We start from the raw sequence: 27073 nt of genomic DNA, 5'->3' as shown, positions 1-27073 counted from the left end.
AGCTGTCTGTCTAAGCTACTGGCACACAGCTCAGACACCCATGCATACTCCACAAGACATGCCACAAGAGGTCTCTTCACAGTCCCCAAGTCCAGAACAGACTATGTGAGGCGCACAGTACTACATAGAGCCTTGACTACATGGAACTCTATTCCACATCAAGTAACTGATGCAAGCAGTAAAATTAGATTGAAAAAAGCAGATGAAAAAAACACCTTATGGAACAGCAGGGACTGTGAAGCAACACCAACATAGGCACAGACACATGCATACTGTACACACACAAGATACCATACGCACTATACACACACTTACACATGGATTTAGTACTGTAGATATGTGGTAGTGGCGGAGTAGGGGCTGAGGGCACACAGTGTGTTGTGAAATCTGTGAATGTATTGTATTGTCTTAATTTTGCTGGACCCCAGGAAGAGTAGCTGCTGCCATGGCAGCAGCTAATGGGGATCCATAATAAATACAAAAACAAACAAAAAAATACTGTAAATTACTTGAATCATTAACTCTGATAAATCTATTATAGTAGTAGATCAGGATTGGAATATCCATTGCAGTGTGTAATGCAGCCTAGTTTTATTTACACCATCCAGCAGATATCTTAGAAATATAACTTTACTTTGTAGCCTATAGGCTATGGATCATTTGATTGAGAACACACTAAATAGCCTATCGGTGCACTTGATATTGCGGGCCCAGCGGAGAATCAGAGATGAGAAACTAATTCTAAAATATAGATATTTCATCAGTTACAAATTACATGACCGTCCCCTGGACTAGATTTAAAAAAATACTAACCCATGCTCTTGACTGAAATTGAAAAGGCATGACCCTCAAGCAGTTTCCTCCAGAGAACTATTCTGTAAATATCGATCCATCCCTAATAATCCTGTTTACATGGACACATCTGAAATCAGGCTACCTGATGGCTAGCCCTTGATCACGACTTTCAGTTCTATTACAATGCACATGAGAGTCATTGGACAAAGGCGTCTTCTGAAGGGGGAGTTTTGTTAAGATCCTTGACGCTCGGTCTGAAGATTAACATGCATCGGCTGTGGTTTGGTTTTGGAAGCAAAGTTAAATTGATCCACACCTTTATAGGGTTAATCTAACTGCACTGTCCAATTTACAGGAGCTATTACAGTGAAATAATACCATGCTATTGTTTGAGGAGAGTGCATCATTTTTAACATGAAAAGTTATTAATAAACAAATTAGGCACATTTGGGCAGTCTTGATAGAACATTTTGAACAGAAATGCAATGGTTCATTGGATCAGTCGACAACTTATACACTGCTGCCATCTAGTGGCTAAAATCTAAACCGCACCTAGTCTGGAATAATACACGTTTGGCCTTTCTCTTGCATTTCAAAGATGATGGTACAAAAAAAATACAAAATAACAGTTTTTTTCTTTGTATTATCTTTTACCAGATCTGGTGTGTTATATTCTCCTACATTCCTTTCACATTTCCACAAACTTCAAAGTGTTTCATTTCAAATGGTATCCTTGCTTCAGGTCCTGAGCTACAGGCAGTTAGATTTGGGTATGTCATTTTAGGCGAAAATTGAAAAAAAGGGGCGGATCCTTAAGAGGTTTTAAGAAACAACATTGTACTGTGTCAATTTGGAAACATTCTCATCGGAAAACTCCACTGGCAATTAATTGAGCGTTGCGCTTACATGTCCATGCATTTGACCAGCAGAGGGCGTTTGTCCCCTACTGCACGCCGTAGTTTGCAATGTGGTGACATTCGCCCTAGTCTGTCACCCGATGTAGAAAGAAGTACTATACATTTTGTCCATATTGACCTGAAGATCGGTAGCTGGGAAAACATCAAATAATGTCATCCAACAGCGGTATCCAAATCCCAAGTCGACTGCCTCTGCTGTTGACCCATGAAGGGGTGCTTTTGCCAGGCTCGACGATGCGGATCAGTGTTGAAACGGCGAGGAACATGCATCTGGTGAAGAACAGACTGCTGAAGGGGACCTCGCTGAAGAGCACCATCATCGGCGTGATCCCTAACACCCGAGATCCTGAATACGATACTGAAGATCTCCCCACCTTGCATAGGTAGGTAACAGTAGTTAGCTAATTCTGCTACTTTACATGACATCTCAACATGTCTTTGTGCCTGCCAAGTGCAGGCCTAACAGCTACCTGTTGTAGTCAAGCGGTAGTAGAGCTATGATGTAACTAAGTTAGCAAGCTGTACAACAACCACTGTCAGTTAAATGTCACATTGAGAAAAGCTAGCTAGTGTACTTGAACTTCACTCAATGGAAACTATGCCATGTCCTGTCTATTGTATCACTGGATGTTGTTTGAATGTTCCGAAATCTTTACGATGGTGGTGCTATCAGTAAGCGATGTTATATGATTTCTTACTAAGAATTCCTTTAATTGATTCTTGAAAATAGGACTAACTTGATAGCTAAATTATGCTTTACATTTTTGAAAGTGGAATTTAAACTTTTTCCCTATGCTTTCTCCTGTAAATTGTTCTAGAATGGTCGTTTGAACTTCAGATGGACTTTAACCTTGCATTTATCAGGATACAACCATGTTAGTTCACTGGTTACTAAGTAGCAATATGTGTCCCTCCTATGCTTTAATAACTGCAACAACTGAAGTAGGATGCCAATGTTAAATCATATTGATAATTCACAATTTTCTCTGGCACAACATTAATAACATACAGTGGGGCAAAAAAGCATTTAGTCAGCCACCAATGTAATTTTCATCATAGGTATACTTCAACCTATGACAGACAAAATGAGAAAAAAAAAATCCAGAAAATCACATTGTAGGATTTTAAATGAATTTATTTGCAAATTATGGTGGAAAATAAGTATTTGGTCACCTACAAACAAGCAAGATTTCTGGCTCTCACAGACCTGTAACTTCTTCTTTAAGAGGCTCCTCTGTCCTCCACTCGTTACCTGTATTAATGGCACCTGTTTGAACTTGTTATCAGTATAAAATACACCTGTCCACAACCTCAAACAGTCACACTCCAAACTCCACTATGGCGAAGACCAAAGAGCTGTCAAAGGACACCAGAAACAAAATTGTAGACCTGCACCAGACTGGGAAGACTGAATCTGCAATAGGTAAGCAGCTTGGTTTGAAGAAATCAACTGTGAGAGCAATTGTTAGGAAATGGAAGACATACAAGACCGCTGATAATCTCCCTCGATCTGGGGCTCCACGCAAGATCTCACCCGGTGGGGTCAAAATGATCACAAGAACGGTGAGCAAAAATCCCAGAACCACACGGGGGGACCTAGTGAATGACCTGCAGAGAGCTGGGACCAAAGTAACAAAGCCTACCATCAGTAACACACTACGCCGCCAGAGACTCAAATCCTGCAGTGCCAGACATGTCCCCCTGCTTAAGCCAGTACATGTCCAGGCCCGTCTGAAGTTTGCTAGAGAGCATTTGGATGATCCACAAGAAGATGAAACCAAAATATAACTTTTTGGTAAAAACTCAACTCGTCGTGTTTGGAGGACAAAGAATGCTGAGTTGCATCCAAAGAACACCATACCTACTGTGAAGCATGAGGGTGGAAACATCATGCTTTGGGGCTGTTTTTCTGCCAATGGACCAGGACGACTGATCCGTGTAAAGGAAATAATGAATGGGGCCATGTATTGTGAGATTTTGAGTGAAAACCTCCTTCCATCATCAAGGGCCTTGAAGATGAAACGTGGCTGGCTCTTTCAGCATGACAATGATCCCAAACACACCGCCCGGGCAACGAAGGAGTGGCTTCGTAAGAAGCATTTCAAGGTCCTGGAGTGGCCTAGCCAGTCTCCAGATCTCAACCCCATAGAAAATCTTTGGAGGGAGTTGAAAGTCTGTCTTGCCCAGCAACAGCCCCAAAACATCACTGCTCTAGAGGAGATCTGCATGGAGGAATGGGCCAAAATACCAGCAACAGTGTGTGAAAACCTTGTGAAGACTTACAGAAAATGTTTGACCTCTGTCATTGCCAACAAAGGGTATATAAAAGTATTGAGAAACTTTTGTTATTGACCAAATACTTATTTTCCACCACAATTTGCAAATAAATTCATAAAAAATCCTACAATGTGATTTTCTGGATTTTTTCTTCTCATTTTGTCTGTCATAGTTGAAGTGTACCTATGATGAAAATTACAGGCCTCATCTTTTTAAGTGGGAGAACTTGCACAATTGGTGGCTGACTAAATACTTTTTTGCCCCACTGTATCTTACTCTTTTGGATTTGACTGTCTGTACACTAGCTGTGTTGTAGATGTTATGGTCAGAGACCGCAACTCAAGTGGCACCCTTTTCCGTAATGCACTGTATAGGGAGTAGGGTGTCATTTGGGAAGGACGATTATGTTTTTCCTCGCCTCATACTATTCTGTAATTACCGCTCCCTTATTAGTATTGGCACGGCGGGGCTGGCGGTGCAGGTAGTGGGCAGTAACTGGCCCAAGCCCCACTACACACTGCTCATCACAGGGCTGTGTCGCTTCCGCGTGGCCCAACTGCTGAAGGAGGGGCCCTTCCCCTTGGCTGAGGTGGAGCAACTGGATAAGCTGGAGCAGTACACCAGCCCAGACGAGATGTCTGAGGCGGCCGGGCCAGATGGAGAGCTGGGGGAGCTGTCCCAGAGGTTCTACCAGGCCGCTGTGCAGGTGGGTGTGACAGACAGTGCAGGAGCAGCATCCCTGACGTTCAGTAATATAATCTACAGTATGTGTGTCCTATAAAAATAATATACCATATAGCAGATGTTTTTATCCAAAGCCACTAATATTACAGTAACCGTGAATGTATGTATTTTTAGTATTCGGGACTCGAACCCACAGCTCTCGTGTTAGCACCACACTCACTGAGCCACACAGGACCAGAAGCTATGACTTTATGTTCTTTTAGCAAAGCCAATGAGGATTCCTCCAATGTGGGTAATAGGCTAGGCTACACTTCTGTAAATGTACAGAATATTATCCACCTATGTAATGTATGTCATGGTATGTGTTTACGTAGACCGATGTACTGCCTGTTGTCCACACAGACCTTGATTTCTGATCTCCACCACTGTCCGTGTTTCATATCTGTCCACTGTTTCTCTTCACTATGTTGTCCTTCCTCTCTGTGTGTCTGTGTTAGTTGGTAGGCATGTTGGACATGTCTGTTCCTGTGGTGGCCAAGTTGAGAAGGCTCTTGGACAGCCTCCCCAGGGAGACCCTGCCTGATGTCCTGGCTTCTATGATTCATACCTCCAACAAAGAGAAGCTCCAGGTAGAGCAATGTGTTTCTGTGTCTGTGGGTGCTTGTTCATTCACGTACCGTGTTGTTTTTAGGAATGTCAAATATTTTTTTATTCACATCCCTGTGTAAGGGCATGAATGTATCAGCTATATGCGTCTCTTCCTGCTTTCTGTTATACACTTACAGTGATATGTATGTGGACATGCAGGTTCTGGATGCAGTGAGTCTGGAGGAACGTTTTAAGAAGACTCTTCCCCTGCTGACCAGACAGATTGAGGGTCTCAAACTGCTGCAGAAGACCAGAAAACCAAGACTAGATGATGACAAAAGGGTAAAGGCGTTCGCATGCTTCCCAGCCAAAACAGTTCGGAAGAGTTTGTGCATATATTATGACAACGTTTTTGTTCGTTCTGGACTCCAGTAAGTTTTTTTTTTTGGCTGTTCTGGGACACACAACTTCGAGGCCAGCCGAAGTTCGGGTGCCAAAGTCTTCGTCCGTGATTGGTCAACTGTAGGGATTCTTCAACAGTCTTTGTTGTCATTCAACGAGAGATGACTTGTTTTCATGCACATTTTTTTTATTGAGAAAACTGCACCTAACATCTTAGTTAGATGTAAAATTGTGTGACCAAGATCTCAGCAAAAACTCAAGAAATCTCTTTAATTTTTATGTTGTCTTAGATTAATTATGACTAGTTTGAGGCAGTGTATACTGGCTATGGCTTCTCAAAGGGGACAAACAGTACTATTGTCAATTTTTTTCTTGTTTTTCAAGCGAAGGTCTTTTAAGGGAGTATGCAAGCACACTCGCTCAGTTTGGCTATTCGGCTAGCCGCCAGCCGAACTGAAGCTTGAATGACACGACTACTCAACTGTTAGCATTTCTTCTAGGAAAAAGTGTCACACTTGTGGGCATGCTAAAAGATCAGAGGCAGTGCCTGCTTAGAATTGAAATGCAGCGATTATACAGTATGCCTCATGCTTGGCACTCTTCTATCCCCTATCTCTCAGGTGCTGGCTGTACGTAAAGGCGGTGTGCTTCCTGGTCGTCAGTTCTCCTTGGATGAAGAGGGTGATGATGAGGATGGTAATGACACAGCTGTCCTGGAGAGGAAGGTTAAAGGAGCGAATATGCCAGAGCCTGCCCTGCGTGTCTGCCTCAAAGAGCTCAAAAGGTACCCACAGTTTATTTACTTTACATTCCAATGGATTCAGACTTCCTGGTTATTTGGGGACACTGGCAGTGTGTGTGTACATTATGTGTGTATATTTCCATAGTAGTGGCATTGACACAAACAATGCCTTCAGAAAGAATTCACAACCCATGGGATAAAAATGTACTTCTCATTTTTTTGTTGTCAACGATCTACACAAATACTCTGTCAAAGTGGAAGAAAAATTCTAACATTTGTAAAATAATTAATGAAAAATACAACACTAAAACATCTTGATTACATACAGTGCCTTCAGAAAGTATTCATACCCCTTGACTTAGTCTACATTTTGTTGTGTTAAGGCCTGAATCTTTGCACTATACACCATAATGGCAAAGTGAAACCATGTTTTTAGAATTGTTTGCACATTTTTTGAAAATGAAATGCAGAAATATCTCATTTGCATAAGTATGTCTACCTACCAATAGGTGCCCTTCTGGTATTTGTGGTTGAATCTGTTTTCGGAATGTACTGCTCGACTGAGGGACCTTGCCATTATCTGTATGTGTGGGGTACAGAGATGAGGTATAGCCATTCAAAAGTCATCTTACACACTATCAATGCACACATTGAGTCCATGCAATCAACTCATTATTTGACTTGTTAAGCACATTTTTACTCCTGAATGTATTTAGACTCGTCATAACAAAAGGGTTTGAATACTTATTGACTCAAAACATATCAGCTTTTCATTTGTTATTCATTGTAAACATTTCTTAAAACATAATTCCACTTTGACATTATGGGGTATGGTGTGTAGTCCAGTGACACAACATCTAAATGTAATACATGTTATATTCCGGCTGTAACACAACAACATTTGGAAACAGTAATGGTGTGGGAATACTTCTGAAGGCACTGTATGATAATCTACACAGATTGAAGAAGATGCCCCAGTCCATGCCAGAGTACGCTCTCACCCGAAACTACCTGGATCTTATGGTGGAATTGCCCTGGAGCAAAAGTACCACAGGTATGCACAGTACACCACTATGACACCACTACAATCTCAGATTCATTTCTTTATTCTTTTACACTTTATTCTTTGAACTTAGAAATGTACATATCCATACATACAGAGCACATCATATGCACGTTATACCTTGAAAATCTCTAATGGGATAGGGCATTTTTTTGGGACAAGGGGTAGAAACCAAAGTGTACCCCGAGGAAGTCCTCTCTTTTTTGAACTCTCTGTTCAAAATGGAATTAAAGGCTTCTACCACTGGAGGGAGCTCAATATCATATTTTGTCACTGGTTGCTTTGTCCTCAATAGCCAGTCATTAGACACTGAGAGTATTGGGGACATTTACTTAGATGATTCAGCATTACCACACAGGGGAGTCCATACCATATGTCTGCTTAGTCATGTAGCGACATAAAACAATACTTGTTATTACAATCTAGATGAATGGTTATCGTAATCACTTGGTTGACATTAGATAAGGTCTTTGACAATATTCACGGTGTTGGAATTAAACCCTGATCTGCATTGTCTCTGCAGACTGTCTTGATATCCGTGCTGCGCGGGTGCTGTTGGACAGTGACCACTATGCCATGGAGAAGCTGAAGAGGAGAGTGCTGGAGTACCTGGCTGTGAGGCAGCTGAAGAGCACCCTCAAGGGGCCCATCCTGTGCTTCGTGGGGCCGCCTGGGGTGGGAAAGACCAGTGTGGGGCGCTCCATCGCCCGTACCCTGGGCAGGGAGTTCCACCGCATTGCCCTGGGAGGGGTGTGTGACCAGTCTGACATCCGCGGGCACAGGTACACTGGAGAGGGCAGAGAACGGAGGTGGGGATTATTGAAATTGTATTCTGCACAGGAAATGAAACCCCTATAGATATTATATTCTGACTTAAGCGAGTGGGGAGGGTAAGTCCAGTGCCGTTTGGAAGCAGTGCCGTTTGGTTGGGTTGTGTTTTGGAGGATGCGCGGCTCTCAACCTTCGCCTCTCCCGAGTCCGTACGGGAATTGCAGCGATGTAACAAGACTGTAACTACCAATTGAATACCACAGAATTGTGGTGAAAAAGGGGTGAAAATATAGATTTTTAACAAGGATTCACCTGGTCAGTCTGTCCTGGAAGGAGCAGGTGTTCCTAATGTTTTGTATACAACCCTCTACAATGTGAGTAATCCTGAGAGGGAAAACTAGGAGTGGAAGCATGATGTAATCTTTCATGTTCAAATGGTTCGCCTGTCACTATGGAGACTCGGCGGGATGATGACATCTCAGCCAGCAGGTCCTTCCTGTGTCTCTCACCCAGTCTCTCAGTTCATCCATAGCCCCCAGTCTCTAGTCTCATGCATCAATTGTGACACCACACCAAACCACCCACCACTGCAGTTTAGGCAGCTGCCTGTTGTGTGTTTTGATGTGGTTTCAGGTTGCATAGCGCATTTGTGTATACAGTGCATTGCGAAAGTATTCGGCCCCCTTGAACTTTGCGACCTTTTGCCACATTTCAGGCTTCAAACATAAAGATATAAAACTGTATTTTTTTGTGAAGAATCAACAACAAGTGGGACACAATCATGAAGTGGAACAACATTTATTGGATATTTCAAACTTTTTTAACAAATCAAAAACTGAAAAATTGGGCGTGCAAAATTATTCAGCCCCTTTACTTTTAGTGCAGCAAACTCTCTCCAGAAGTTCAGTGAGGATCTCTGAATGATCCAATGTTGACCTAAATGACTAATGATGATAAATACAATCCACCTGTGTGTAATCAAGTCTCCGTATAAATGCACCTGCACTGTGATAGTCTCAGAGGTCCGTTAAAAGCGCCGGGATGTGAGTTAGGTTCATGGTGTTTGTGTGCTGTGCTGTAGTGTAGTGTTTGTGTAAATTTAAAATCAAATACGGAGAATACAAGAGGTGTAGACTGTGAAATCCTTACTTACGAGCCCTTTCCCAACAATGCAGAGTTAAAGTAAGAATGTGCAAATAAAAATAGTAACACAATTAATAACAATCTCAAGGAGTACCGGTGCAGAGTCGATGTGTAAAAATCGTCTGTCCTTGGTTGCAACACTCACTACTGAGCTCCAAACTGCCTCTGGAAGCAACTTCAGCACAATAACTGTTAGTCGGTAGCTTCATGAAATGGGTATCCATGGCCAATCAGCCGCATACAAGCCTAAGATCGACATGCGCAATGCCAAGCGTCGGCTGGAGTGGTGTAAAGCTCGCCGCCATTGGACTCTGGAGCGGTGGAAATGCCTTCCTCTGTGACGCTTCAACATCTGGCAGTCCCACGGACGAATCTGGGTTTGGCGGATGCCAGGAGAACGCTACCTGTCCCAACTGTGAAGTTTGGTGGCGGAAGAATAGTGTTCTGGGGCTGTTTTTCATGGTTCGGACTTGGCCCCTTAGTTCCAGTGAAGGGAAATCCGAACGCTACAGCATGCAATGACATTCTAGACGATTCTGTGCTTCAAACTTTGTGGCAACAGTTTGGGGAAGGCCCTTTCCTGTTTCAGCGTGACATTTCCCCTGTGCACAAAGCGAGGTTCGTACAGAAATGGTTTGACAAGATCGGTGTAGAAGAACTTGACTGGCCTGCACAGAGGCCTGACCTCAACCCCATCGAACACCTTTGGGATGAATTGGAACGCTGACTATGAGCCAGGCCTAATCACCCTATGTCAGTGTCTGACCTCACCAATGTTCTTGTGGCTGAATGGAAGCAAGTCCCCCACAGCAAAGTTCCAACACCTAGTGGAAAGCCTTCCTATAAGAGTGGAGGCTGTTATAGCAACAAATGGGGGAGCAACTCCATATTAATGCCTGTGATTTTGGAATGAAATATTCGACGAGCGGTCATGTACTCTTGGCCATGTAGTGTATATTCCACAATGTTGATGGATGAGTCCTGGGTGGATGAATCTTTGAAAATATTCCAATTAGTATTTTCAAAACAGTCCTGCAGTGTTGAGGCAGCCCCCTCGGTCCAGTGCCTCACTATCTGTGCTGGTGGCTCCCTCTTGAGTTGCTGCTTGTAGGCTGGGAGTAGGAACAGAGAGATGTGATCAAGGATGTTTGTATATATATACATGGTCCAGCACGTTGTTTAAGCATCCTGTTTTGGCTTCCTTGTTTTTAGTCTTTCTCCTTCCATTGATTCTCTCTCCGTCCTATCATTATCTCACTGCACACCTGTCTTGTTTTGCTTTAATTTCCTTTCTGCACCCCATTTTCTGTCCTCTATGTACTGGTCTCTCTGTCTGACATGATGCCCTTTCGCTCCCTGTCTCCAGGAGGACCTACGTGGGCAGCATGCCTGGCCGCATCATCAACGGGCTGAAGACGGTGGGAGTCAACAACCCTGTCTTCCTGCTGGACGAGGTGGACAAGCTAGGCAAGAGTCTGCAGGGAGACCCTGCCTCTGCCCTGTTGGAGGTGAGAAACCTGGGAACTCCAGACCAGGGGGCAGCTTCATGGTCTCTGATACAAACAATATGGAGTACAAAGGGGAAGAGGTAGGAAAGGAGTGAGGGATTGAGTGATACAGGGAGATGGACAGAGACTCATCCAGACAGCCAGGCAGAGAGAGGGATAAGATTCTACGTAGATTATATATAGAGGAGGATGGAGGAAACAAGTCGTATCAAATAAGTCTGCATGTATGAAGTCAACACCTGTCTGATCTCTAGAAAGACCCAGTAGTCCCCTGGAGGTAGGTCTATGACCTCGGCTGGTTCACCTGGCCCTGCTCCACTTCCTGCTGGAGTTATCAGCTCCTATGGTGCATCACCGTCCCACTTCACCTCCTGGAAACACAATGGGAGAGGAGGGATTAAGAATCCCCATCACAGTGATGGACAGAGACAAATGAGCACTGTAGTGTCCACACTCACTCACTCACTCACTCCATTACCACACAGGACTCCATTACCACACAGGACTCCATTACCACACAGGACTCCATTACCACACAGGACTCCATTACCACACAGGACTACATTACCACACAGGACTACATTACCACACAGGACTACATTACCACGCCAGTAGATAAAAGGATTCAAGCAAGCAAAGGGACAGAGGGAGCATGTGGAAGCATGTAAGACAGCTTTTGAACTAGGAGTGTGTGAAAGTGTGTGTAACAGAGAGACAGTGAGTGTGGCATGTCTGAGTAGTGCGCACCATTCCTACTCACTCACCACTGAATGTATGTGAGGAGTCTTAAATTCAATTAGTGTAATGGCCTGAAGACGCGAGTCGCTATGTTTAGGTGAGCGGGATACCTACCTATCTGCAGCAGTGTGATAGCCTTGCTGATACCAGGAGAAGATTCATCTCTGGGAATGCATTACAGCTAGCTCCGATAAGAGCCCCACTAGCCTCAAGTCCAAGCTTGACCCCCAAGTAGGAATGGTGCGCACTACTCAGACATGCCACACACACTGTCTCTCTCTGTTACACACACTTTCACACACTCCTAGTTCAAAAGCCGTCTTACATGCTTCCACATGCTCCCTCTGTCCCTTTGTTTGCTTGAATCCTTTTATCTACTGGCGTGGTAATGTAGTCCTGTGTGGTAATGTAGTCCTGTGTGGTAATATAGTCCTGTGTGGTAATGTAGTCCTGTGTGGCAATGTAGTCCTGTGTGGTAATGTAGTCCTGTGTGGTAATGTAGTGCTGTGTGGTAATGTAGTCCTGTGTGGTAAGGTAGTCCTGCGCGGTAATGTAGTCCTGCGAGGTAAGGTATTCCTGAGCGGTAAGGTAGTTCTGCACGGTAATGTAGACATGCAAGGTAATGTAGACATGCGCGGTAATGTAGTCCCGCGCTGTAAGGTAGACATGCGCGGTAATGTAGTCCTGCGCGGCAATGTAGTCCTGCTTTGTGTGAGCCAGTGTTTGCAGAACACATCACAGCCAAACCAAAACTTCAGGCTCAGTCACAGAATTACCCATCAGGTCCACTGTTCAACATTCCACCTTCTTACTCCCACTTTCCCTCTCACTCTCTCTATTTTTCTTCCTCTCTCTCTGCTTGGGTGCCCAGAGGGATAGAGAGAGGCAGAGCAGGGAGGAGGAGAAGGGATGTGGGGGAGGAAGCAAAGCAGAATGATTTGTTTATTGCCTCTGGCAGTGTGAAGTCTGAACCAACAATTCACAGACACACACAGTGTAAATGTTTCTACATCTGCAGCTGGTAGACATGCAGCTCATTAGTAATGGTCGCTAACCAGTTGAGTATAATGAAATATGCATTCCTGTGTGTTAGCTGTGCTCTTAATACTGAGTCTCTTCTGTGTCCGCCTGACTCCCACCAGGTCCTGGACCCAGAGCAGAATCACAGCTTCACAGACCACTACCTCAACGTGGCCTTCGACCTCTCCCAGGTCCTGTTCATCGCTACAGCCAACTCCACGGCCACCATCCCTCCGGCCCTGTTGGACAGGATGGAGGTCCTCCAGGTGCAAGGTCAGAGGCCAGAGGTCAAGGGTCATCTTGTTGGGCAGAGGGGTCAGCTGAAGGGGCATTGAGTACCTGTCTTGGCCATTGATTTATGTAGAATCAATGTAACTGGTTATTAACACATTAATAGCACACATCATGGTGTAGCCCCAAGACACAGTGGGCAGTTCCCCTCCGAGATTGATGTGGTGTTAGCCTGGACAAATATGGTAATGGCCTGTCAGGAAGAGGTGTTTATTACATTCTCTGGATCTGTATCTGATGTCCTCTCAGGGTACACTCAGGAGGAGAAGGTGGAGATAGCTCATCGTCACCTGATTCCCCATCAGCTAGAACAGCATGGACTCACCCCCCAACAGCTCCAGATACCTCAGGACACCACCCAGGACATCATTAGCAAGTACGAACACAAACACTCACACATACACCTGGGGTGCTTGACACACGCTAGGAGTGTGGCAGGTCAGAGAGAGGAGGGGAGTGACTATCGTTCTAGCAGGACAGAAGGGGGAGATTACCAGAGCCAGACAGGTTAAGACGGGTCGCAGAGGGCACCCACGGGTACATTTTTATTGTCACATGCTTTGTAAACAACAGGTGTAGATAAACAGTGAAATGCTTACTTACAGGCCCTTGCAAACAATGCAATATAAATATTTTTTTTGTATAGAAAATTACAAATGAGCAATGGTAACTTTGCTGTATTACATGGGGTACCAGTACCGGGTCGATGTGCAGGTGTACGAGGAAATTGAGGTAGATACACGACATGACTAAAAGTATATAGACACCTGCTCGTCGAATGTCTCATTCCAAAATCATGGTCATTAAGTCGGTCCCTCCTTTGCTTCGATAACAGCCTCCACTCTTCTGGGAAGGCTTTCCACTAGATGTTGGAACATTGCTGCAGGGACTTGCTTCCATTCAGCCACAAGCATTAGTGAGGGTGGGCACTGATGTTGAGCGTTCCAATGGGGTTGAGGTCAGGGTTCTGTCATGGTGAAACAGGAAAGGGCCTTCCCCAAACTTGCCACAAAGTTGGAAGCACAGAATCGTGTAGAATGTCATTGTATGTTGTAGCATTAAGATTTCCCTTCGCTGGAACTAAGGGGCCTAGCCCGAACCATGAAAAACATCCCATCAGAGTCCCTGGGTTCGCGCCCAGGCTCTGCCGTAACCGGCCGCGACCGGGAGGTCCGTGGGGCGACGCACAATTGGCCTAGCGTCGTCCGGGTTAGGGAGGGATTGGTCGGTAGGGATCTCCTTGTCTCATCGCGCACCAGCGACTCCTGTGGCGGGCCGGGCGCAGTGCGCGCTAGCCAAGGTTGCCAGGTGCACGGTGTAGCCTCCGACACATTGGTGCGGCTGGCTTCCGGGTTGGATGCGCGCTGTGTTAAGAAGCAGTACGGCTGGTTGGGTTGTGTATCGGAGGACGCATGACTTTCAGCTTTCGTCTCTCCCGAGCCCGTACAGGAGTTGTAGCAATGAGACAAGATAGTAGCTACTACAACAATTGGATACCACGAAAGTGGGGAGAAAAAAGGGGTCAAATTTAAAAAATAAAAATAAAATAAAAACATCCCAGACCATTATTTTTCCTCCACCAAACTTTACAGTTGGCACAGCATTGGGGCAGGTAGCGTTCTCCTGGCATCCGCCAAACCCGGATTCGTCCATCGGACTGCCAGATGGTGAAGCATGATCACCACTCAAGAGAACACGTTTCCACTGATCCAGAGCCAATGGCGGCAAGCTTTACACCACTCCAGCTGACGCTTGGCATTGCGCATGTTGATCTTAGGCTTATGTGCGGCTGCTCGGCCATGGAAACACATTTCATGAAGCTCCCGACGAACAGTTATTGTGCTGACGTTGCTTCCAGAAGCAGTTTGGAACTCTGTAGTGAGTGTTGCAAGAGGACATCCTATGACGGTGCCACGTTCAAAGTCACTGAGCTCTTCAGTAAGGCCATTCTACTGCTAATGTTTGTCTATGGAGATTGCATGGCTGTGTGCTCAATTGTATACACCTGTCAGCAATGGGTGTGGTTGAAATAGCTGAATCCACTCATTTGAAGACGTGTCCATACTTTTGTGTATATATAGTGTATATTCATATAGGTAGGGGTAAAGTGACAAGCCAACAAGGCAGATAATAGACAGTAGCAGCAGCAGCGTGTGCGTGTGGTCAAAAGGAGAGTCCGAGTAGCTATTTGGTTAACTGTACTGAACAAAAATATAAACGCAACATGCACCAATTACAGTTTATATAAGGAAATCGATCAATGGAAATTAATGTATTAGGCCCTTATCTGTGGATTTCACATGACTAGGAATACAGATATGCATCTGTTGGTCACAGATACCTTATAAAAAGAAAGGTAGGGGCGTGGATCAGAAAACCAGTCAGAATCTGGTGTAACCACCATTTGCCTCATGCAGCACAACACATCTCCTTCACATAGAGTTAATCAGGCTGTTGATTGTGGAATGTTGTCCCACTCTTCAATGGCTGTGTGAAGTTGTTGGGTACTGGCAGGAACTGAAATGCAGTATATTGTACACGTCGATCCAGAGCATCCCTAACATGCTCAATGGGTGACATGCAAGCCGTGGAAGAACTGCGACCTTTTCAGCTTCTAGGAATTGTGTACAGATCCTTGCGACATGGGGCCGTGCCTCATCATACTGAAACATGAGATGACGGCGGCGGATGAATGGTACAACAATGGGCCTCAGGATCTCATCACAGTATCTGTGCATTCAAATTGCCATCGATTTAAATGCAATTGTGTTCATTGTCCATAGCTTGTAGCCATACCATAACTCCACTGCCACCATGGGGCACTCTGATCACCAGGTTGACATCAGCAAACTGCTCGCCCACACGACGCCATACACACGGTCCTGCCTTCTGCCCGGTAAAGTTGAAACCGGGATTCAAACCAGGGAAGAGCACACTTCTCCAGCGTGCCAGTGGCCATCAAAGGTTAGCCTTTGCCCACAGTATGTCGCCTAACTGCAGTCAGGTCATGACCCTGGTGAGGATGATGAGCAAACAGATGAGCTTCCCTGAGATGGTTTCTGACAGTTTGTGCAGAAATTATTTGGTTTCATCAGCTGCCCAGGTGGCTGGTCTCAGACGATCCTGCAGGTGAAGAAGCTGGATGTGGAGGTCCTGGGCTGGCGTGGATACACGTGGTCTGCGGTTGTGAGGCCAGTTGGACGTACTGCCAAATTCTTTAAAAAGATGTTGAAGGTGGCTTATGGTAGAGAAATGAACAAATTATCTGGCAACAGCTCTGATGGGCATTCCTGCAGTCAGCATGTCAATCCCATGCTCCCTCAACCTGAGACATCTGTGGCATTGTGTTGTGTGACAAACCTGCACATTGTAGTGGCATTTTATTGTCCCCAGAACAAGGTGCACCTGTGTAATGATCATGCTGTTTAATCAGCTTCTTGATATGCCTTGAGAAATTCTCCCTAACAGGGATGTAAACAAATTTGTGCACAAAATCTGAGAGAAATAAGCTTTTTATGAAACATTTCTGGGTTATTTTATTTCAGCTCATGAAACATGGGACCAACACTTTACATGTTGCGTTTTTATATTTTTGTTAATTGTATTTAGCAGTCTTATGGTTTGGGGGTAGAAGCTGTTCAGGAACTTTTTGGTCCTAGTCTTAGCGCTACAGTACCGTTTTGCTGTGCGGTGGCAGAGAACAGTCTATGACTCGGGTGGCTGGAGTGTGACAATTTTTAGGGCGTTTCTCTGACACCGCCTGGTATTGAGGTCCTGGATGGCAGGGAGTTCGACTCCAGTGATGTACTGGGCCGTATGCATTACCCTCTGTAGTGTATCTTGATGCAGCCAGTCAAGATGCTCTCAATGGTGCAGCTGTGGAACTTTTTGAGGATCTGAGGGCCCATGCCAAATATTTTCAGTCTCCTGAGGGGAAGAGGCATTGTCGTGCCCTCCTTACGACTGTGTTGGTGTGTTTGGACCATGATAGATCCTTAGTGTTGTGGACATCAGAGCATGCTGCAGATGGGGCCAGCACCTATCAGCATGGCCAGGGGGGAGATTGTGATGTCTCAAACAGTCACACTGTCATTTTAACCATCATGGTTGATGATAGCGGAACTGTGTGTGTGTGTGTGTGTGTGTGCGCACGCAGGTACACTCGTGAGGCCGGTGTCCGGTCCCTGGAGAGGAAGATCGGCGCGATATGTCGAGCAGTGGCAGTGAAGGTCGCAGAGGGTCACAATGTTACCAAATCAGAGGCCGCACCTGCTGAGAGCGCCCATCAGGGAGCTGAGCACGGAGGTAGAAAAACCAGCAGGGGAAAGCCACTCTCTGTGGGGCAGGAGGGAGGACTGACTGACTGGCACAGCTACAGTATCAGGCCCTGCCCTCAAACATACTGCAGTGGTGAGCTAGTCTCAGCAGTGCCTCAGTGGCCTGCTGTATTCTGCATAAATACAGACTAGCACTCCCCACAGACAAGCTGTGAAATCACAATATCTGCCCCTGGAGGCTGGAGCTAATTGAGTTGTTAGGAACAGACATGGCTATATCATACTATGTACACTACCAGGTGCTCCCTCCTTCCCTCCAGTGAGCACCGTCACCTCACACACTTTCACACCGCTGGTTGGTTGTGCAGTCCCTGACTACAAATCTGCTGACCAATGCACAATGCCCTCTCAAACATAAAGGCACGCATGCTCACACACAGTACACACACACGTCATCCCCCTTCTGAAGGGTATGGGGGGGGGTAATCCTGCTAACAGACGGCCTCACGACCACATGCCCCCTGCCTTCCCTCCCCCAGTGTCTCTGTGCAGCAGCTCTTGTGTAACAGGAGAAATCACACTGGCAGTTAACACGGCCTGAGCCGAGAGAGGGGGGGGGGGAGTGGGGGCAGAACAGAGGGGTTTTATGGCTCTGTTGCCCTATTGAAACAGATTTGGACTGCCCCCCCCCCCCCCCCCCAGCCCCCTCGCTTCTGTGTAACCACTCCCACTGCAAAACAGCAGCAGATGAAAAGAGAGAATGACACTCTTCCTCTGCTCTTTGTGTAAATGGCTGTCTGTTGCCAGGTAACGGTGACATTATTGGCAGACCGAACAAAGAGTTGTGAGGAGGAGTGTGTGCGTGCTGTGGGGGGGGGTCTGTGTCTTTCTTTTCTCTACCAGCTGCTCCATGACTGGCGGCTCATGACAGCTGTCACATGACCAGTTAGGAGCACGGCTGTTGTTCCTTTGCCCACCTCTCTCCCCTGGTTGTATCCTTCGTTTCATCCCTCGCTTTGTTTTGTCTTTCATGGCACTAGACAGCTCAAAGAGGGACTGTCAGAGCTGATTTATATTACACATTCACTCACTACATAGATATGTCAGTCCATAAAGACTGCCCTCAGTTATCCCCCCTCTTTAACTATCCATTAAGTGTTTGTAAAATAGTGTTGTGCTACAGTGTATTGTTGCCACTGAATGGACTAGCTCTGTTGAGGGGAACACCATGCTCCTCATCCACTTTGCATTGGTAGTCAGGTCACATGACCAGTGATCAGCATGTGCATAATAAGAGGTCTGGGGAGGCTGTGTTGTGTACAAGAACAACCACTCAGACATGCACTATGTGCACACACACACCTTGTTGTTTTACATCCTCCTCCAACCTCTCAAATTAACTTTTGCTGTTGCTAATATTTCTATTAATCTCTATAATTTGCTCACCTGCTTTCTATGTTCTCATTCTCTCTGACCTTGTGTGTGTGTGTGTGTCAGAGGGGAAGCGAGGGCGGAGGGCAGAGGAGCCTGACGGGGTGTCGGCAGACATGGCAGCGCCCCCAGATATGCCCATCGTCATCGACCACATCGCGTTGAAAGACATCCTGGGGCCGCACGTCTTTGAGATGGAGGTGAGAGAGGGTAGGGGTTGGCACTGTCTGGCCCAACACACTGCACTGAGAAGACTGATGCACTGGAGAGAGAATGATGACATTGCAGATTGCAGCAAATACAGCAGGATGATTCTCTACTGTGGGAAGCACATGTATAGAAAAGCCTTGTCATGCAGAATTAAAGCCAAAGTGTTCTTATGTACCCATAACATTGGTCCTCTTGAGCGAGTGAGAGACAACTATAAACATGCACTTCTAACCGTACTAGTTGGCAGACTTGAAGGGTGCAACTTTAAAACAGTACTCTAGTGTACTATAGATGCACCTAAATGTGCCAACTTGTGATTAGGTTGCTGTTGCTGCAGGCTTAAAGCAGTGTAGCTGTGCTGGAGAAAGTACACACTTATGTTACTAATGTAGCTTAGCATTCCATTCATACCCATGGGATTTGGGGGTGGAGTGGGTTGGGGTGAGGGGCTCTCGAGCTCTCACAGGGGGACTGGAATGTGCCTGTGTTGTGTGTACAGCAGGGAGAGCAGAAGGAGGGTTATTTGGAGGGAAGGCAGACCACAGCATTCTTCTAGTCCTCACTGAGCATAGGATACTGAGGACTACAACTAGTTTTAAAACATAGTAAACCCCATACTCTTACTCTCACCTCAGTGTTATTGGCTAATATAGCAGTGGTGTGTAGATGACTACAGATCCAGTACCTAGGTGTCTGTATATACTGAGTGTACAAAACATTAACAACACCTTCCTAATATTGAGTTGCACCCCCTTTGCCCTTAGAACAACCTAAATGCGTTGCGGCATGGATTCTACAAGGTGTCGAAAGCGTTCCACAGGGATGCTGGCCCATGTTGACTCCAATGCTTCCCACAGTTGTATCAAGTTGTCTGGATGTCCTTTGGGTGGTGGACCATTCTTGATACACATGGGAAACTGTTGTGTGAAAAATTCAGCAGCATTGCAGTTCTTGACACACTCAAAAAAAAAAAAAACTTCTTTAATCTGTCTCCTTCCTTTCATCATTTCACTGATTTGAAGTGGATTTAACAGGTGAACTCAATAAGGGATCATAGTTTTTACCTGGATTCACCTGGTCAGTCTAGGTCATGGAAAGAGCAGGTGTTCCTGTTTTGTACACTCAGTGTAGATGACTGTGTTCCTCTCCCTGGTCGTGTCCAGGTGTCGGAGCGTCTGACACTGCCGGGCGTGGCCGTCGGCCTGGCCTGGACCCCCCTGGGAGGGGAGATCATGTTTGTGGAGGCCAGCCGCATGGAGGGTGAGGGCCAGCTGACCCTGACTGGACAACTGGGTGACGTTATGAAGGAATCTGCCCACCTGGCCATGAGCTGGCTGCGCAGCAATGCCAAGACCTACCAGCTGACCAACCGTGAGTGAAGACACACAACAAAATGCATTTTGCCTTAGCTTTGCTACTCATTTACGTCCATATCAAAGCAATACACAATGACGGCTGAAGGACTGTGTGTGTCTGTCTGTCTGATGTAGTGGTCGGTGGTTCAGATCCTCTTGAGGGGACAGACATCCATCTGCACTTCCCAGCAGGAGCAGTCACAAAGGACGGCCCATCGGCTGGAGTCACCATGGTAACGGTCCTGGCCTCGCTGTTCAGTGGGCGCCTGGTACGGTCCGATGTGGCCATGACTGGAGAGATCACTCTGAGAGGCCTGGTGCTGCCGGTGAGACACAACTACACATCCTTTCCTCCACTCCGGACTGCATGTGCTGCAGTAGAAATAGAATGAAAAGAATGGGCGTCCCCATTCAAGTCAATGACGGCATAATGGGTGAACTGGCAGCCATTGCGAGTGTACCCATATGAACAAAGCAGGAAGTGTACCCATCAATATGTGCTGTGATTTGTTGATTCAACTCAACTGACATTACAAAATACATTCCATTGCATGAGCAGTTAACTAGTGGTGGGGTGTCTACTACAAAATAATAGATTGCTTGCCCGTCAACCCCAATTTCTGGGTGTCATGCGTAGTGGAATCGACCCCTAAGATTCAGTATTTTTGTAACGGAGGAGACTGACTAGGCTAGTTGTCGTAGGCTACTTCAGAGAACATAAACTCGCATCTTTCACAGCAAAGAAAGGGCGAGCTAGTGAAGGAGAGCGAGGGGAAGGGCACAGCCAGACATAGGTAGGCAGGTCGGCCACCAGGCAGTCAGAGCTATGCATCGGTAATCTAAAACTGTATCTCACAATTTCTTGCATATTTACTAAAGTAGGGGCTATCAATGAGTAGGCTAAGCTACAAACATGCAACAGACCGAAGACTGAACACACACACTGGCATCTTTCATAGTGAAGAGAAAGAGCAGGCGAGCCAGCAAGAGGGGCAGGCAAACAGTCGGAACCGTGCGTATAGGCTATGTCTTGATAATCTGTATCTCGCAATGTTTTGTCTTGAAATACCTCGTAAATTCACCAAAAGTATATTCAAGTATAGTTTACAGTCGTGGCCAAAAGTTTTGAGAATGACATAAATATACATTTTCAAAGTCTGCTGCCCAAGTTTGTATGATGGCAATTTGCATATACTCCAGAATGTTATGAAGAGTGGTCAGATGAGTTGCAATTAATTGCATAGTCCCTCTTTGCCATGCAAATGAACTGAATCCTAAAAAAACATTTCCACTGCATTTCAGCCCTGCCACTAAAGGACCAGCTGACATCATGTCAGTGATTCTCTCGTTAACACGGGTGTGCGTGTTGACGAGGACAAGGCTGCAGATCACACTGTCATGCTGATTTGAGTTCGAATAACAGACTGGAAGCTTCAAAAGGAGGGTGGTGCTTGGAATGATTGTTCTTTCTCTGTCAACCATGGTTGCCTGCAAGGAAACACATGCCGCCATCATTGCTTTGCACAAAAAGGGCTTCACAGGCAAGGATATTGCTGCCAGTAAGATTGCACCTAAATCAACCATTTATCGGATCATCAAGAACTTCAAGGAGAGCGGTTCAATTGTTGTGAAGAAGGCTTCAGGGCGCCCAAGAAAGTCCAGCAAGCTCCAGGACCGTCTCCTAAAGTTGATTCAGCTGCGGGATCGGGGCACCACTAGTACAGAGCTTGCTCAGGAATGGCAGCAGGCAGGTGTGAGTGCATCTGCACGCACAGTGAGGCAAAGACTTTTGGAGGATGTCCTGGTGTCAAGAAGGGCAGCAAAGAAGCCACTTCTCTCCAGGAAAAACATCAGGGACAGACTGATATTCTGCAAAAGGTACAGGGATTGGACTGCTGAGGACTGGGGTAAAATTCCCTTTCCGATTGTTTGGGGCATCCGGAAAAAGCTTGTCCGGAGAAGACAAGGTGAGCGCTACCCTCAGTCCTGTGTCATGCCAACAGTAAAGCATCCTGAGACCATTCATGGGTGGTGTTGCTTCTCAGCCAAGGGAGTGGGCTCACTCACAATTTTTCCTAAGAACACAGCCATGAATAACGAATGGTACCAACACATCCTCCAAGAGAAACTTCTCCCAACCATCCAGGAACAGTTTGGTGACGAACAATGCCTTTTCCATCATGATGGAGCACCTTGCCATAAGGCAACTAAGTGGCTCGGGGAACAAAACATCAATATTTTAGGTCCATGGCCAGGAAACTCCCCAGACCTTAATCCCATTGAGAACTTGTGGTCAATCCTCAAGAGGTGGGTGGACAAACAAAAACCCACATATTCTGACAAACTTCAATCATTGATTATGCAAGAATGGGCTGCCATCAGTCAGGATGTGGCCCAGAAGTTAATTGACAGCATGCCAGGGCGGATTGCAGAGGTCTTGAAAAAGAAGGGTCAACACTGCAAATATTGACTCTTTGCATCAACTTCATGTAATTGTCCATAAAATATTTTTTTAAATTATACTTCAGTGTTCCATAGTAACATCTGACAAAAATATCTAAAGACACTGAGGCAGCAGTGAAAATGAATATTTGTGTCATTCTCAAAACTTTTGGCCACGACTGTACATCAATGAGTTGGCCTAGGGCGAAGCTATTCTAAATTGTGCCAGTGAATTGAAGTTGAACATCGCCAAAACGTCAGTTTAATTAGACCTAAATGGGCGATGAAAGGTATTGTGCCTACGGCTTTTTTAATGAAACCCTGGCTGTTGATGTCCTAGTTAGTCAATAGATCGCAAAGCAGAGCATCCCCGATTCCCCACTGAGCTAAACTTTTTGGAAATGGCAAGTTCACTTTCTCATGCAAATACTGTCCAGTAGCTCAAATCAGCAGAATCTGGGGCATATTTATTAGGAGGGAAGTCTACCATGGATTGCTAAAATAAGGATTATGATCACACTTCAATGTAAATATGATGGGGAGACCTATACATTTGGCAGCCATGCATGACTTATCAGTGTAGCCTATTATCGTTTAGACATGACGTTGACATTTCTTCACTGCTAGAATACAAACCTCCGCTTCAGTCATAAGTCAATTGAATATATATTTTTTAACAAATGTTTAAATAATGAATCCTGTGTGAATTGTCCTCTGGAATAACACACATGCATGCTTTCATAATAATTACATGACTAACGTCTCTATCAATACTAGTCCCGTCCGAATAGGGGTACACAACACATCAAAGAATAGGCTTATCGGCGTGGAGAGTGCGCCATATCATCCCATGGGAATCTGTCAAGGCTGCACACAGCTGAATTATCTCTGAAATAATCTACTTCCTACACATCTTCTATATTCAAACAAAATAGGCCTTTTATAAGTTGATAAGCAAATGGGCAGCAGCATGCTCATGCCAGTCCTCTTTAGAATACAACATTTCTGTTCCTAGTAGGACTCTGCAATAATGTGGTGCGTAGCCAAAGACGACTCAAAATCCTGGAGTCGTTCACCCCTATAGTTATCATTTGAATGAGCATTCTACTTTACCATGGAAATGATTGCATCACAATACCAGGAAGACATTGCGAGTTTACCAGTCAAATTGCCAGGGTTAGAGGTTCCAAGCCCATTCTATTAATTGTTTGCTACAACACCTTACTTGTTTCAGCAAGGGGCAACAAAGTTTCATCGCGTTAAGAGTCCAAGTTATCTCAGAAACTGACTCAACCGCACGAATGCCCGGCCAGTAGTTTGTCCCCAAAAACCCCCAAGGTTATTTTATTTTCATAACTGTCTTCATCCTTAACCGTCAGTTATACGCTAATTGTGCCAGCCCTAATTCTGTCTGCAGGTGGGAGGGATCAAGGACAAGGTCCTGGCAGCTCACAGGGCCGGGGTGAAGCGTGTCATCATCCCAAAGCGCAATGAGAAGGACCTGGAGGAGATCCCAGCTAACGTCCGGAAGGAGCTGGACTTTGTAACAGCCAGCAATCTGGACGAGGTCCTGAACGCAGCCTTCGATGGGGGGTTCCCCGGAATGTCCAACCCTCTCACTCTACCACACATTGTCAGCAAACTGTGAGATGGGTCCCTGTAATATTACCACTCAGAGACGGTCTATGTCACACTCTGACTAACATACAGGAACTCCCATTCATCTTCCTGGTGGATATGGAAAGCTCATAGCACATTGTCGCTTCCATATATTAATTTGTATGAGGCAGAAACACACTGACCACATTATCTTTGTGGTGGGTGCATAAACAGGCAGTTATCAAAGAGGGTGTGGGTGTTACTGATCTGTTAGTAAGGATGCTTCTGTGATGCAAACATGTTCTTTATCTACTTCAACACTTTCCTTAAGTTCACACAGAGGACAGGTTGAAATTTAGTGCCCTCCCTTGTAACACCTGTTGCGTTTCCTTCATGGTGTTGCGGATTTGGATCTGACTTTCAACATTTATGACCTGACTGGTCTGATCCTGGTGGAGTTCAGACTGAGTTAGGACCATCAATCACTTAGTTCTACTGTCTCTGCTGCATACTGGGTTGTTCTGGGAACTGGCTGAAGAATCCACAGTGTGGGGCTTATGTGGATTGTAACAGTACTAGTCAGTGATAGTTGTTCCAGTTGCTCTGCTGTAAAAGCTCTGGCTACGAACATTTAAAAAATAACAAGACCGGTGACCTTGACCATGCTGTTCATGTCCCTCAGATTTAACATGACTGAATGAATGAGGTTTACAGAGGCTTCATAATTGGCATCAGCATCAGAGGTCTGCTCAATATCCAGATAATTCTGCTGGTATGGCTTTACACATGATTTTATGTGTAGATACAGGATGAGCGTGATTGCACAGTAGCTATACTATGTCATACCCCTAAGGGATACAGTCTCACTAAATAGCCCTGTAACAGTTGCATAATGAAAATAAAGAATTTCAATCCAAATATTAAATTGCATAATTTGCGTGTGTGACATGAATGAAATGAAATGAATGAAAGTGCTCTGTTGAATGTGGTTGAGAATCAGCAGAGCGCGATGCAGCCGTCTTAGCAACAGCAGGGTGTGGATCATCATTCTGATCACCACCCACTTAGCTCTACAACGATGATGAGCCAAGACAAGCTCCACCACAGCATGCCTGCTGCTTCCAGCATCTAGGCTATATGCCTTCCTTTGGGCCCAACGGGAGAAAGCTACTAAAATATGACTAGAAACCAACTACAGACAATACTAGCATCCTGTAAATATTAACAGTATTGTACGTTTCAGGGAAGGGAAAATAAGGCCTCATCTATGACGCCATCACGAGAGGAAACTACCCTGTGCTGTCAATCATGACTGGAACCACTTCACTTTGCACCACACACAGCAACACATTGAAATCCCACGACGGTTCCACCGCTTATGGACACCATGTTCACTCTACTATACAGTCACTGTACACTAAATCGAATTGCTGCTTTGATTGAATGAGGACTGGGAAGGAAACAAGCACATTCACCTAAACAGAATGAGCAGCAAAAAAAAGAAACGTCCCTTTTTCAGGACCGTCTTTCAAAGATAATTCGTAAAAATCCAAATAACTTCACAGCTCTTCATTGTAAAGGGTTTAAACACTGTTTCCCATGCTTGTTCAATGAACAATTAACATTTGTGTGAATGTGCCTTAGGCAAGCTGCAAGGAGGCATGAGGGCTGCAGATGTGGCCAGGGCAATAAATTGCAATGCCCGTACTGTGAGACGCATAAGACAGCGCTACAGGGAGACGGGACGGACAGCTGAACGTCCTTGCAGTGGCAGACCACGTGTAACACCTGCACAGGATTGGTACAGGATGGCAACAACAACTGACCAAGTTACACCAGGAACGCACAATCCCTCTATCAGTGCTCAGACTGTCGACGAGAGGCTGGACTGAGGGCTTGTAGGCCTATTGTAAGGCAGGTCCTCACCAGACATCAACGGCAACAACCTCGCCTATGGGCACAAACCCACCGTCGCTGGACCAGACAGGACTGGCAAAAAGTGCTCTTCACTGACGAGTCGCGGTTTAGTCTCACCAGGGGTGATGGTCGGATTCTCGTTTATCGTCGAAGGAATGAGCGTTACACCGAGGCCTGTACTCTGGAGCGGGATTTGGAGGTGGAGGTTCCGTCATGGTCTGGGACGGTGAGTCACAGCATCATCGGACTGAGCATTACAGAGAAGACATCCCCCTCTCTCATGTGGTACCCTTCCTGCAGGCTCATCCTGACATGACCCTCCAGCATGACAATGCCACCAGCCATACTGCTCATTCTGTGAGTGATTTCCTGCAAGACAGGAATGTCAGTGTTCTGCTATGGCCAGCGAAGAGCCCGGATCTCAATCCCATTGAGCACGTCTGGGACCTGTTGGATCGGAGGGTGAGGGCTAGGGCCATTCCCCCCAGAAATGTCCAGGAACTTGCAGGTGCCTTGGTGGAAGAGTGGGGTAACATCTCACAGCAAGAACTGGCTAATCTGGTGCAGTCCATGAGGAGGAGATGCACTGCAGTACTTAATGCAGCTGGTGGCCACACCAGATACTGACTGTTGATTTTGACCCCCCCTTTGTTCAGGGACACATTCCATGTCTGTGGAACTTGTTCAGTTTGTCTCAGTTGTTGAATCTTATGTTCATATAAATATACACGTTAAGTTTTCTGAAAATAAACGCAGTTGACAGTGAGAGGACGTTTATTTTTTGCTGAGTTTGACTGAATATAGCTGTTCCTGTTAGGGCCATTGCTGAAGGGAGATAATGCTTGAGGGAAGTGGTGTGAAGACAAAGCAGCAGCAGGGTCAGAGAAGGAGTGGTCTGTGTTT

The 27073-nt window shown here is 45.7% G+C and overlaps 2 protein-coding genes across 3 annotated transcripts in view; one reads left to right on the top strand and one right to left on the bottom strand.

Moving 5' to 3' along the window:
* Window positions 1-1740: 1740 nt before the first annotated feature.
* On the top strand, window positions 1741-25758 carry LOC139371126 (lon peptidase 2, peroxisomal). Of its 2 annotated transcripts, none has more exons than XM_071111220.1 (15): window positions 1741-2095; window positions 4443-4695; window positions 5171-5302; window positions 5481-5603; window positions 6284-6447; window positions 7365-7459; window positions 7992-8250; window positions 10749-10890; window positions 12771-12921; window positions 13189-13315; window positions 17096-17244; window positions 18714-18847; window positions 20021-20228; window positions 20348-20538; window positions 24072-25758. In XM_071111220.1, the coding sequence occupies exons 1-15, from the start codon at window positions 1863-1865 to the stop codon at window positions 24300-24302; spliced, it is 2592 nt and encodes an 863-aa protein (XP_070967321.1). In that variant the 5' UTR covers window positions 1741-1862; the 3' UTR covers window positions 24303-25758. The 2 variants fall into 2 exon arrangements, with proteins under 2 accessions (XP_070967321.1, XP_070967313.1); XM_071111212.1 differs by having other exon boundaries at window positions 17096-17349; window positions 24072-25178.
* Window positions 8043-27073, bottom strand: part of LOC139371138 (E3 ubiquitin-protein ligase Siah1) — a 50613-nt gene continuing 31582 nt past the window's right edge. The window contains exons 2-3 of the transcript XR_011627210.1: window positions 11130-11261; window positions 8043-8255 (exon numbers count right to left, since the gene is read on the bottom strand). The gene's annotated coding sequence lies outside the window, so the exon portion shown is untranslated. The remainder of the gene's footprint in view (window positions 8256-11129; window positions 11262-27073) is intronic.

The sequence above is a fragment of the Oncorhynchus clarkii genome, chromosome 2 (genome assembly GCF_045791955.1).
Source record: "Oncorhynchus clarkii lewisi isolate Uvic-CL-2024 chromosome 2, UVic_Ocla_1.0, whole genome shotgun sequence".
Lineage (NCBI taxonomy): Eukaryota > Metazoa > Chordata > Actinopteri > Salmoniformes > Salmonidae > Oncorhynchus > Oncorhynchus clarkii.
The sequence above is the reverse complement of the archived record's forward strand: the minus strand, read 5'-3'. Positions and strand labels throughout refer to the sequence as shown.